This window comes from Elephas maximus, chromosome X (genome assembly GCF_024166365.1).
Source record: "Elephas maximus indicus isolate mEleMax1 chromosome X, mEleMax1 primary haplotype, whole genome shotgun sequence".
NCBI lineage: Eukaryota > Metazoa > Chordata > Mammalia > Proboscidea > Elephantidae > Elephas > Elephas maximus.
The window spans coordinates 4,977,122-4,989,419 of record NC_064846.1 but is presented as its reverse complement, the minus strand read 5'-3'; the positions used below and the strand labels follow the sequence as shown (position 1 = coordinate 4,989,419).

Here is a 12,298-nt window from a genome sequence, read left to right as displayed (position 1 = left end):
TCTGCAGCTACCCCAAACAAAGGGCATGGCTCTGGAAAGTAGCACACACAATGGCATAAGCTTAGTAAATGGGAGGTCCCCACGTGTCTGTTAGTTTGTCGTCTGTGGAGGCTTGTGTGTTGCTGTGATGCCGGAAGCTTTGCCACGGTATTCAGATGCCAGCAGGGTCACCCATGGAGGACAGGTTTCAGCTGAGCTTCCAGACTAAAAGAGACTAGGAAGAAGGACCTGGCAGTCTACTTCTGAAAAGCATTAGCCAGTGAAAACCTTACGAACAGCAGCGGGACATTGTCTGATATAGTGCTGGAAGATGAGCCCCCCAGGTTGGAAGGCACTCAAAAGATGACTGGGGAAAAGCTGCCTCCTCAAAGTAGAGTCAACCTTAATGACGTGGATGGAGTAAAGTTTTCAGGACCTTCATTTGCTGATGTGGCACAACTCAAAATGAGAAGAAACAGCTGCAAACATACATTAATAATTGGAACCTGGAATGTACAAAGTATGAATCTAGGAAAACTGAAGATCATAAAAAAGGAAATGGAACACATAAACATTGATATCCTAGGCATTAGTGAGCTGAAATGGACTGGTATTAGCCATTTTGAATCAGATAACCATATAGTCTACTATGCCGGGAATGACAGGTTGAAGAGGAGTGGTGTTGCATTCATTGTCAAAAAGAACATTTCAAGATCTATCCATAAGTACAACGCTGTCAGTGATAGGATAATATTCATACGCCTGCAAGGAAGACCAGTTAATATGACTATTATTCAAATTTACACACCAACCACTAGGGCCAAAGATGAAGAAATAGAAGATTTTTATCAGCTGCTGCAGTCTGAAATTGATAGAACATGCAATCAAGATGCATTGATAATTACTGGTAATTGGAATGTGAAAGTTGGAAACAAAGAAGAAGGATCAGTAGTTGGAAAATACGGCGTTTGGTGATAGAAACAATGCCAGAGATTGAATGATAGAATTTTGCAAGACCAACAATATCTTCATTGCAAATACCTTCTTTCACCAACATAAATGGTGAGTATAAACATGGACCTCACCAGATGGAACACACAGAAATCAAATTGACTACATCTGTGGAAAGAGACAATGGAAAAGCTCAATATCATCCGTCAGAACAATGCCAGGGGCCAACTGTGAAACAGTCCATCAATTGCTTTATGCACGTTCAAGCTGAAAGTGAAGACAATCAGAGCAAGTCCAGGAGAGCCAAAACATGACCTTCAGTATATCCCACCTGAATTTAGAGGCCATCTGAAGAATAGATTTAATGCATCGAACACTAGTGACTGAAGACTAGACGAGTTGTGGAATGACATCAAGGGGACATCATACATGAAGAAAGCAAAAGGTCATTGAAAAGACAGGAAAGAAAGAAAAGACCAAGGTGGTTGTCAGAGGAGACTCTGAAACTTGCTCTCAAGCGTCAAGCAGCTAAAGCAAAAGGAAGAATTGATGAAGTAAAAGAACTGAACAGAAGATTTGAAAGGGCAGCTTGAAAAGACAAAGTATTATAATGACATGTGCAAAGAGCTGGAGATGGAAAACCAAAAGGGAAGAAGAAGCTCGGCCTTTCTCAAGCTGAAAGAACTGAAGAAAAATTGAAGCCTAGAGTTGCAATAGTGAAGGATTCTATGGGGAAAATATTAAACAACACAGGAAGCATCAAAAGAAGATGGAAGGAATACACAGAGTCATTATACCAAAAAGAATTAGTCGATGTTCAACCATTTCAAGAGGTAGCATATGATCAAGAACCGATGGCACTGAAGGAAGAAGTCCAAGCTGCTCTGAAGGCATCGATGAAAAACAAGGCTCCAGGAGTTGATGGAATATCAATTGAGATGTTTCAGCAAACAGACGCAGCACTGGAAGTGTTCACTCGTCTATGCGAAGAAATATGGAAGACAGCTTCCTGGCCATCTGACTGGAAGAGATCCATATTTATGCCTATTCCCAAGAAAGGTGATCTAACTGAATGTGGAAATTATAGAACAATATCATTAAGATCACACACAAGCAAAATTTTGCTGAAGATCATTCAAAAATGGCTGCAGCAGTATGTTGACAGGGAACTGCCAGAAATTCAGGCCAGTTTCAGAAAAGGACGTGGAACCAGGGATATCATTGCTGATGTCAGATGGATCCTGGCTAAAAGCAGAGAATACCAGAAGGATGTTTACCTGTGTTTTATTGACTATGCAAAGGCATTCGACTGTGTGGATCATAACAAATTATGGATAAACTGCGAAGAATGGGAATTCCAGAACACTGAATTGTGCTCATGAGGAAACTTTACATAGATCAAGAGGCAGTTGTTCGGACAGAACAAGGGGATACTGATTGGTTTAAAGTCAGGAAAGGTGTGCATCAAGATTGTATTCTTTCAGCGTACTTATTCAATCTGTGTGCTGAGTAAATAATACGAGAAACTGGACTATATGAAGAAGAACGGGGCATCAGAATTGGAGGAAGACTCATTAACAACCTGCGTTATGCAGATGGCACAACCTTGCTTGCTGAAAGTGAAGAGGACTTGAAGCACTTACTAATGAAGATCAAAGACCACAGCCCTCAGTATGGGTTACATCTCAACATAAAGAAAACAAAAATCCTCACACCTGGACCAATGAGCAACATCATGATAAATGGAGAAAAGATTGAAGTTGTCAAGGATTTCATTTTACTTGGATCGACAATCAACAGCCATGGAAGCAGCAGTCAAGAAATCAAAAGATGCATTGCACTGGGTAAATCTGCTGCAAAGGACCTTTTTAAAGTGTTGACGAGCAAAGATGTCACCTTGAAGACTAAGGTGCGCCTGACCCAAGCCATGGTATTTTCAGTTGCATCATATGCATGTGAAAGCTGGACAATGAATAAAGAAGACCGAAGAACTGACGCCTTTGAATTGTGGTGTTGGCAAAGAATATTGAATATACCAAGGACTGCTGAAAGAACAACAAATCTGTCTTAGAAGAAGTACAACCAGAATACTCCTTAGAAGCAAGGATGGCAAGACTGCGTTTTACATACTTAGGACATGTTGTGAGGAGAGATCAGTCCCTGGAGAAGGACATCATTCTTGGCAAGGTACAGGGTCAGCGGAAAAGAGGAAGACCCTCAATGAGGTGTATTGAGACAGTGGCTGAAACAATGAGCTCAAGCATAAGAATGGTTGTGAGGATGGGGCAGGACCGGGCAGTGTTTTGTTCTGTTGTGCATAGGGTTGCTATGAGTCGGAACTGACTCGATGGCGCCTAACAACAACAACAAGTAGGTGGCGCAAATGGTTTTTGCTCATCTAGTAACCTAAAGGTTGGAGGTTCTAACCTGTTCCAGGATGCCATGGAAGAAAAGCCTGGCAATCTGCTTCCGTAGATATTACAGTAAGGAAACCCTATGTAGCTGTTCTACTCTGTGACACATGGGGTCACCATGAGTAGGAATTGACTCCATGGCAGAGGGTTGGGTTTTGTTAATAAGTGGCAAACCCTAAAGAATCGTACCGCGAGTGTTTGTACGACACCCTGTTGGCGAGCCTACCCACTGAAGAGCTGACCTTACAAAACAGATAAACTCACACATAGTTACCCTCCTTAAGAAAGCCAGCTCCATTCATGTCTGCCCTTGTCACTGCTGTGTTTTCTGGTGCCTAGAGCAGTATCTGGCACTTAGTAGTCGCACAATTAATGCTTCTTGAGTGTTTTGATGATGGAAAGCAGCTTCTCACAATAAGGATTTACTGTAGGATTCTTTTCAATAATATAGCCTCCCATAACATGTAAAACTGAATTCAATTTAACAGAAATGTGTATTAAACCATCGTCCTTAGGAACACATCTCATGTAAAAAGGGTATACTTAAAATATATGACTGCCTGAGCCCATTCTTGCAATGAAGAAGTTACGGGATCAAGGTTCTGTCCAAGAACTCTCTGGATTTGGATAACCATGCAGGGTGTTGACAACAACCTTCCATGTGATGCCAGAATATTCTCTCCCACATTGCCAGTAAGTGTTCTCTCCTTATGAGGGGCAGAGGATTGAATGGGCCTGGGTATGGCAGTCAGCCAGACCTGAGGTTGACTCATGGACAGCTTATGTCATCTCTCTGAGCTTCAGTAAAACAGGGAGAAAAATGCCTACCTTCCAGTGCTGCTGATGTTGTTGTTAGGTGCCATTGAGTTGGTTCCGACTCTTAGTGACAATTGTTGGTATATTTGAGTTCATTGTTGCAGCCACTGTGTCAACCCATCTCATTGAGGGTCTTCCTTTTTTTTCACTGACCCTCTACTTTACCAAGCATGATGTCCTTCTCCAGGGACTGGTCCCTCCTGATAACATGTGCAAGGTATGTGAGACAAAGTCTCGCCATCCTTGCCTCTAAGGAGCATTCTGCTGTACTTCCTCCAAGGCAGATTTGTTTGTTCTTCTGGCAGGCCATGGTATAGTCAATATTCTTCACCAACACAATAATTCAAAGGCATCAATTCTTCTGTCTTCCTTATTCATTACCCATTTTTCAAATGCATATGAGGCAATTGAAAAGACCATGGCTTGGGTCAGATGTGCCTTAGTCCTTAAAGTAACATCTTTGATTTTCACACTTTAAAGAGGTCCTTTGCAGCAGATTTGCCCAATGCAATGCATCTTTTGATTTCCTCTGCTGCTTCCATGGTCGTTGATTGTGGATCCAAGTAAAATGAAATCCTTCATACCGTCAATCTTTTCTCTGTTTATCATGATGTTGCTCATTTGTCCAGCTGTGAGGACTTTTGTTTTCTTTAGGTTGAGGTGTAATCCACACTGAAGGCTGTGGTCTCTGATCTTCATCAGTGAGTGCTTCAAGTCCCCTTCACTTTCAGCAAGCAGGGTTGTGTCATCTGCATCATGCGGGTGGTTAATGAGTCTTTCTCCAATCCTGATGCCCCGTTCTTCTTCACATAGTCCAGCTTCGTGCATTATTTACTCAGCATAAAGATTGAGTAGGTATCGTGAAAGGATACAACCCTGATGCACACCTTTCCTGACTTTAAACCACTCAGTATCGCCTTGTTCTGTTTGAATGACTGCCTCTTGATGCATGTACAGATTCCTCATGAGCACAATTCAGTGTTCTGGAATTCCCATCCTTTCTCAATGTTACCCATAATTTGTTAGGATCCACACAGTCAAATGCTTTTGCATAATCAATAAAACACAGGGAAAAAACTTTCTGGTATTCTCTGCTTTCAGCCACATCCTCTTCTGAATCTACATCGTCTTCTGAATTCGGCTTGAACTTCTGGTAGTTTCCTGTAATTATTAAATGGGAAGACAGGTGAAAAGAATGAGCACAATGAACACTTAACTCTGGGTGCAGAATCAAGCAGGGACCTCAGGGACAGTGTGGAATTTTGTTCTGTCCGGAAGCAGTCTTCCCGTTCTCCCAGTTGAAGCCACCAATCCCCAGATGGTGGGGCTTACCCTGTTCCTTAGGAAGATGGGAGCAGCCTCAGGTCAGGATCTTGGTGTGCTCAGCCGTCAGTATTACCTGTACAAATATATGTGTGTGTGCATATATATATGTATATATATATATGGAAACCCTGGTGGTGTAGTGGTTAAGTGCTATAGCTGGTAAGCAAAGGGTCAGCAGTTTGAATCTGCCAGGCGCTCCTTGGAAACTCTATGGGGCAGTTCTATTGTGTCCTATAGGGTCGCTATGAGTCGGAATTGACTCAACAGCACTGGGTTTTTTTTTTTTTTTGGTATATATATATATATGTATTTTTTTTTAAAGTTAGAAAAAATAAAAAGAACCACCTGACTGCTGGTCTCACTCTCATCTTGGATCTGGCCCTTTGTCTTCATAACTTGCCAGGCCTTTCTTGCTCTTGCCCAACCCTTATCCTATCCTGGGCTCAATGACAGGAGCCTGCCTCCTCCCTGCCTCACACCAATTTCCCACTGGCTTCTGTCTTCCTCTTGCGCTTACCAGGATAAATGCCTCAGCAACTTCATAGACCGCCAGATAGTCATCAGCCCTAGATGGTGGCTCTCTGCTGCCACCCAGCTGTCGCTGTAAACCAGTCATCCCTTGGATGCTAGTAATCAGAGCAGAGTTCCTCATTTCCCTTCCTTGTTCCAGTACCGTTGCCTCTGTTCACTTTTATGTAATATTGCCGCAACAATTCTCAGGATTATGAGTTAAATTGATCACTATAAAGTGATAAGAAATTTTTTACTTTCAAGGCTGAAAAATACCTTTTTGGTTTGTTTTTCTTTTGTTTGTTCTAAAGTTCAGCATGCATTCACAAGTGTGATAAACACCTGCGAGGTGCTGGCCATTGTGCCAGCCACAGTACCAGAAAGCACAGTCAAGCAAGGCACAGGCTCTGCCCTCCAGGACCTTCAGTCTAGTGGTGGAGAAGGCGTTCCATGAGGATGTGGGAAAGTGCTCAGACTCATCCTACAGATGACAGTAGAAATCTGTGAAGTTTGGAGAGACAGGGAAAGGAAGCCCAAGGATTGAGGACCCACTTCTACAAGTAGGATTCAGGAACGGCTTGCACTAGGGGCCCGCCCAGTGGACTTCAGCCCTAACGGAGCATTGAAACCCACTGGGCAGCTTTTGAAGAACTGCAGTCCTCCTGCATCAGACTCTCCATGGGCCCGTAGCTTCTGTCCCTTTTAAAGCCCCTGTGCTGGATCAGGTGGCTAGCCAGGGCTGCCGGCCACTAGTCTGTACTTTAAATGGGGATGGTACATTTGCCCTTCAGAGAAACAGCATGTTCCGAGAGGGGTCATTTCTGAAGTACATCCTATACAAGCAAAACATGATTTTTCTCCCTTTCACTTCAAGATAGGAAATGGAAATGTGAGAATGAATCAGGCTGGACACAGAAACTGCGAAGTGTGGTTGCCTGTGGGGAAGGGAAGCTAGTGGCTGGGAGCAGGAGAGGAAGGGAAAATTTTCACAGTGCGGCATTCTGTACCCTTTGAATTTTAAAATTTTTGTCAGTATTACCTATAGAAATATATACATATAAAGTTAGAAAAATAAAAATAGAAAGAACCCCTGGTGATCTAAAAAAAAGAAAAAGAAAGAATCAGGCTGATTTTTAGAAAAATCAGAACATCTAGTTATCTACCCCCTCCGCCGTGTCGCTGGAATCTGGTCCTCGCATTATGATCGGGAGAGAGACAGAACCGCATCTCAAGGAAAGGATGATGATGCTCTGAGTGGGTGGATCAATGTGTGTATGAGGGGCAGTGGAGAGGCAGGGATGCTTTGCTTTTAAATTGAGATGTAATTCACATATAAAATGCATGTGCGCACGCGCACACACACACACACACACAAAGCCTACCGGGATTTCAGTTGATATTGAACTCAATCAAAGAGCACTTTGAGAAGAATTTAGCATCATTATCATAATGAATCTTCTAATCCATGAGCATGGACTTTCAATTTAATTATATCATCTTTAATCTCTCTCAAAAATATAATTTTTTCATAGAAGTGCTATATCTATTTCATTAGATTTCTTTTCAGATTTTTTTTATTTTCAGTGGTGTTACAAATGGTGTTTAATCAAATAACATTTTCTAATTAATTGTGGCTGCTTTACGGAAATTTTTTTTCATTGTTAGATGAATCTTCGAAAACACATTCCAAAGCCCTAGATCACTTGATCGTGGGATATAATGTTGCTGGATTCAATTTGTTAGTGTTTCGTTGAGGACTTTTGCATCTATATTCATAAGGGCTGTTGGTCTGCATTTTTCTTTTTTTGTCATGTCTTTGATTTCGGTATCAGGGTAATATTGTCCTTGAAGAGTGAATTGAGGCATGTTCCCTCTCTTCTATTTTTTGGAAGAGTTTGTGAAGTATTGGTGTTAATTCTTCTTTAAACATTTGGTAGAATTTACCAGCGAGGCTGTCGGGGCCTGACGTTTTCTTTCTGGGACTGTTTTTAACTACAAGTTCAATTTCATGAATGGATATACGGCTATTCAGGTTTTTTGTTTGTTTTATTTTTCTCTTAATTTTATTGTGTTTTAGGGGAAAGTTTACAGCCTGAATTAGTTTCTCATTCAAAAATTTATACACAAATTGTTTTGTGAAATTAGTTGCAATCCCTGCAATGTGTCACCAGCCTCCGCCTTTCCTTTTTCACCCTTGGTTCTCTGTGTCCATTCCTCCAGTTTTCCTGTCCGTTTCTGCCTTCTCGTCTTTGCTTCTGGGCAGGTGTTGGCCATTTGGTCTCATATACTTGATTGGACTCAGAAGCACATTCCTCACGAATGTTATTGTTTATTTTATAGCCCTATCTAATCTTTGGCTGAAAGGTGGACTTCGAGAGAGGCTTCAGCTCTGAGTTACCAAGGTGTCTGGGGGCCACTGTCTCGGGAGTTCCTCCCGTCTCTGTCAGACCAGTAAGTCTGGTCTTTTTTCGTGAATTTGAATTTCGTTCTACATTTTTCTTCTGCTCTGTCCAAGGCTCTCTATTGTGATCTCTGTCAGAATGGTCGGTGGTGGATATAGGGCTATTTGAGTTATCTATTTCTTCTTGAGTGAGTTTGGTAGCTTGTGTTTTTCATGAAATGTGTCCACTTCATCTAAGTTGTCAAATTTATTGACCTACTTTGTTCATAATATTTTCTTATTACCCTTTTAATATCTGTAAAATATGTAGTGATATTGCCTGCTCATTCCTAGTATTGGTTATTTGTATCTTCTCTTTTTTTCTGATCAGTCTAGCTAGATAGACGTTTATCAATTTTCTTGTTCTTCTCAAAGAAACTGCTTTTGGTTTCATCAATTTTCTCTATTGTTTTTTCTATTCCATTGATACTGCTTTGATTCCTATTTCTTTCTTCTATTTTCTTTGGGTTTAATGTGCTTTTCTTTCTCTAGATTCTTAAGGTAGAAGTTAATATCATTGATTTGAGACTTTTTTCTTTTCAAAGATAAGCATTTAATAATATAAAATTTTCCTATAAGTACTGCTTTGGAGGTACCACATGAATTCTGATAGGCTGTGTTTTCATTTTCATTGTGTTTGAAATGCTCACATTTTAATTTCCCTTTGATTTCTTCTTTGTCCCATGGATTATTTACCAAAACCAAAAAACCAAACCCAGTGCCGTCGAGTCAATTCCGACTCATAGCAACCCTATAGGACAGAGTAGAACTGCCCCATAGAGTTTCCAAGGAGTGCCTGGCAGATTGGAACTGCTGGCCCTTTGGTTAGCAGCCGTAGCACTTAACCATTACGCCACCAGGGTTTCCTAGAAGTGTATTATTTAGTTTCCACATATTTGGGGATTTTTCAGACATATTTCTCTCTTTTTTTTTTATTGTACTTTAGATGAAGTTCTACTGAGCAAATTAGTTTTTCATTATTTAACACACATATTGTTTTGTGACATCTGTTGCCAGCATCTTCTCTACCTTGGGTTCCCCATTACCAGCTTTCCTGTCCCCTCCTTGCCCCTGGGCTGGTGTGGCCATTTAGTTTCATTTTGTTTTATGGGCCTGTCTAATCTTTGGGTGAAAGGTGAACCTCAGGAGAGACTTCAGTACTGAGTTAAAAGGGTGTCCAGGGGCCATACTCTCAGGGTTTCTCCAGTCTCTGTCAGGCCAGCAAGTCTGATCTTTCTTTTTGAGTTAGAATTTTGTCCCACATTTTTCTCCAGGTCTGTCTGGGACCCTCTATTGTGATCCCTGTCACAGCAGTCAGTGGTGGTAGCTGGGCTCCATCTAGTTGTGCTGGACTCAGTCAGACATAAAATCTTACTGATTTTAAATTTAATTCCATTGTGGTCGGAGATCAAACTTTGCATGACTTGAATCCTCCTGAATTTATTGAGGCTTGCTTTATGATCCAGAATATTATCTATCTTGATAAATGTCCCATGTGCACTTGAGAAGAATGTGAATTCTGATGTTGTTGGAAGTATTCTGTAAATGTTAATCAGTTCAGTTTGATAGTGTTGTGGAGATCTTCTATAACTTTACTCATCTTCTGTCTTTCATTTGATCTTTCACTTATTGTGAAAAGGATATTGAAATCTCTGACTATAATTGTGGTCTTGTCTATTACCCCTTCCAGTTCTATCGGTGTTTGCATCATGTAGTCTGAGGCATAAATCTTTAGGGTTTTTTGTTCTCTTGATTAATTGACAACTTTATCTTTATGAAATGACTTCTTTATCCCTGGTAATACTCTTTGCTCTGAAATCCACTTTGTCTGATGTTAATGTAGCCACTCTGACCTGTGGCTAAACCCATCATCCCTTTCCTCCAGCAACAAGAACCCAAATGAGAGACCCTCTACCTAGGAAGGTAAATGGACTGAAACTGATTACAAAGTGTCTCCTCTGAGAAGCTGTTCAGAAAAATAATTCCACCAGGGTCCTTTCTGTGAGGTAGCTTTCCAGGCCACAGGTGAAGAAATGGAGGTGAGATGCAAACAGAGCCAGTAGTAAAGTAAGGTAAGAAAAGTATCTGGTGCTCATGTTCAGAAGACCTCTGCACATGAGGCACACAAGCCAAGCCCCATTCTGGGAGTACTGGTCAGCTATAAGTGGTAGATTTCTGCATAAAGCACCAAGCAGAATTTGTAGCACACCTGTCTGCCACTCCCTGCCTAAGCTGGTGAAATCTGTCTGAGTACTACACCTTCTGAGATGAACACAACCCCTAGATTTGAATCAAGACTGGCATACCCAGTGGAAAAAATTTATTCACAGAAGTCTTGGTAACCCAATGGCTGTCATTCCAGACTGGACAACAGAACATAGAGGGGAGCTGCATGGACACTGGGAGAAGGAGAGGGTATGGAAAGTTCCCTGGTGGTAGCCAAGGAGTGAATGGTCATTAAGGTACATAAATTTGTCAGAAGGAATTGGGAAGATTCACATCTCCACAGAGAATTAAATATGACCACATTACCTTAGAGTGATTTTACGTAGATATAAAAAATACTAGGTAATGTTGAAGGGTGGGAAACGACAGAATGAACCACTGAGTGGGGGTGGCCATGGCGAACGACTTGGAGGAAACACCCTCTTCCTGTTATGTGTGCCACCATAAATGAACACGAGGAGGAGTGGCAGGATCGGTTTGGAAGGCTCTTCAGGGAATGCTAAAGAAAGGCCCCCTTTCTCCAACCACAGCGTCTTTGCCTCCTCAGCATCCCCCCTCCTCCCCACCATGGGGGTGTCAGGATGTCCTTTGTGACGTCGCAACCTCATCTTGGCCTCCCCAGCATCCCCTCCCCCACGGAGGCGTCAGGCTGTGCTCTGTGATGTCACACCCTCCACGGGCTACCATTGGCGGCAGTGCCTTGCTGACCAAACAAAGCTGAAGGGTGTGGCTCCTGGGGACGGGTATAAATAGAGGGGGGTCAGGCGGCCTGGGGTAGACCGCTCGAAGGCTTTGAGATGGCGAAGACGACCGGAAAACCGCAAGCGTCGGCCGCAGTTACTGAACAACCAGCCCCAAGCCCTAAAGGGAGGAAGAAGGGGAAGGCCCCGGCTCAACCCAGGTCCAGCGGCAGTGTTCAGGTGAGCCAATCGCACCTAAGTTCCTCCTCTTCTTCCCCGTAGGTTGCCCCAAGACTCCTTCCCCGCCCTTGCCTGGCACAGACCCCTCCTCGGCCCACACCTCTTCTCATAAAGTGCCCGTTCCCATCCATCCAACCCCTTCCCCCCAAACCAGTGCCCTTCTCTGCTCACCCTGTTGTCTTTCCAGGTGCCGAAGACAACCGCGGGGGTAAAAAGATCCCCTCAGGGGAGTCTGAGAAAAAAAGCCCCATTAAAAACTTCTGCCCGCCCAAGAGTGCCTAAGAAAGCTAGAGGGCCAACACTCTTCGGCCATTATCACAAGTTTAATAAGAAACTGAATCTAAAGGAGCCATCCGAGGACCAAGAGTCCCTGGAGAACGCCACCACCTCAAGTAATGACCAGAGCTCCCAGTAACTTCTGAGCAGAGCCAGAGACCTCAAAACTATCTGCCAAGTCTCCAGAGGTCTGAATGTGGCCAACCATGTAGAGACCGAGTCTTACACCTATGTCATAATTAAAATAAAACAACAAGGTGTGAAAAAGAGATATGTGTGTGTGTGGAATTCTCTGATGGTGGGGAGGGAGAAAGGAAGGGAAAAGGCAGGTGTGTGAGGAGGGAGGGAGGGAGGGAGGAAGGTGGGGTCCTGCAGGGTTGGGGGCCACACCAACAGATCCACAGTGAGCCGTACGGTGGGGATAAGGACTGGGGGAGGAC

The 12,298-nt window shown here is 42.8% G+C and overlaps 1 protein-coding gene across 1 annotated transcript; it reads left to right on the top strand.

Annotated features, from left to right (window-relative positions):
• Nucleotides 1–11,459: 11,459 nt before the first annotated feature.
• Nucleotides 11,460–11,997, top strand: LOC126069505 (uncharacterized protein CXorf51A-like). The gene is made up of 2 exons (XM_049872955.1): nucleotides 11,460–11,582; nucleotides 11,770–11,997. Exons 1-2 carry the CDS (start codon nucleotides 11,460–11,462, stop codon nucleotides 11,995–11,997), a joined length of 351 nt encoding a protein of 116 aa, XP_049728912.1.
• Nucleotides 11,998–12,298: the final 301 nt, after the last annotated feature.

Coding starts and splice junctions, on each gene's coding strand:
- LOC126069505 (XM_049872955.1), top strand. CDS start 11,460: ATGGCGAAGACGACCGGAAAACCGCAAGCGTCGGCCGCAGTTACTGAA. Junction 11,583..11,769: donor GGTCCAGCGGCAGTGTTCAG/GTGAGCCAATCG, acceptor TTGTCTTTCCAG/GTGCCGAAGACAACCGCGGG.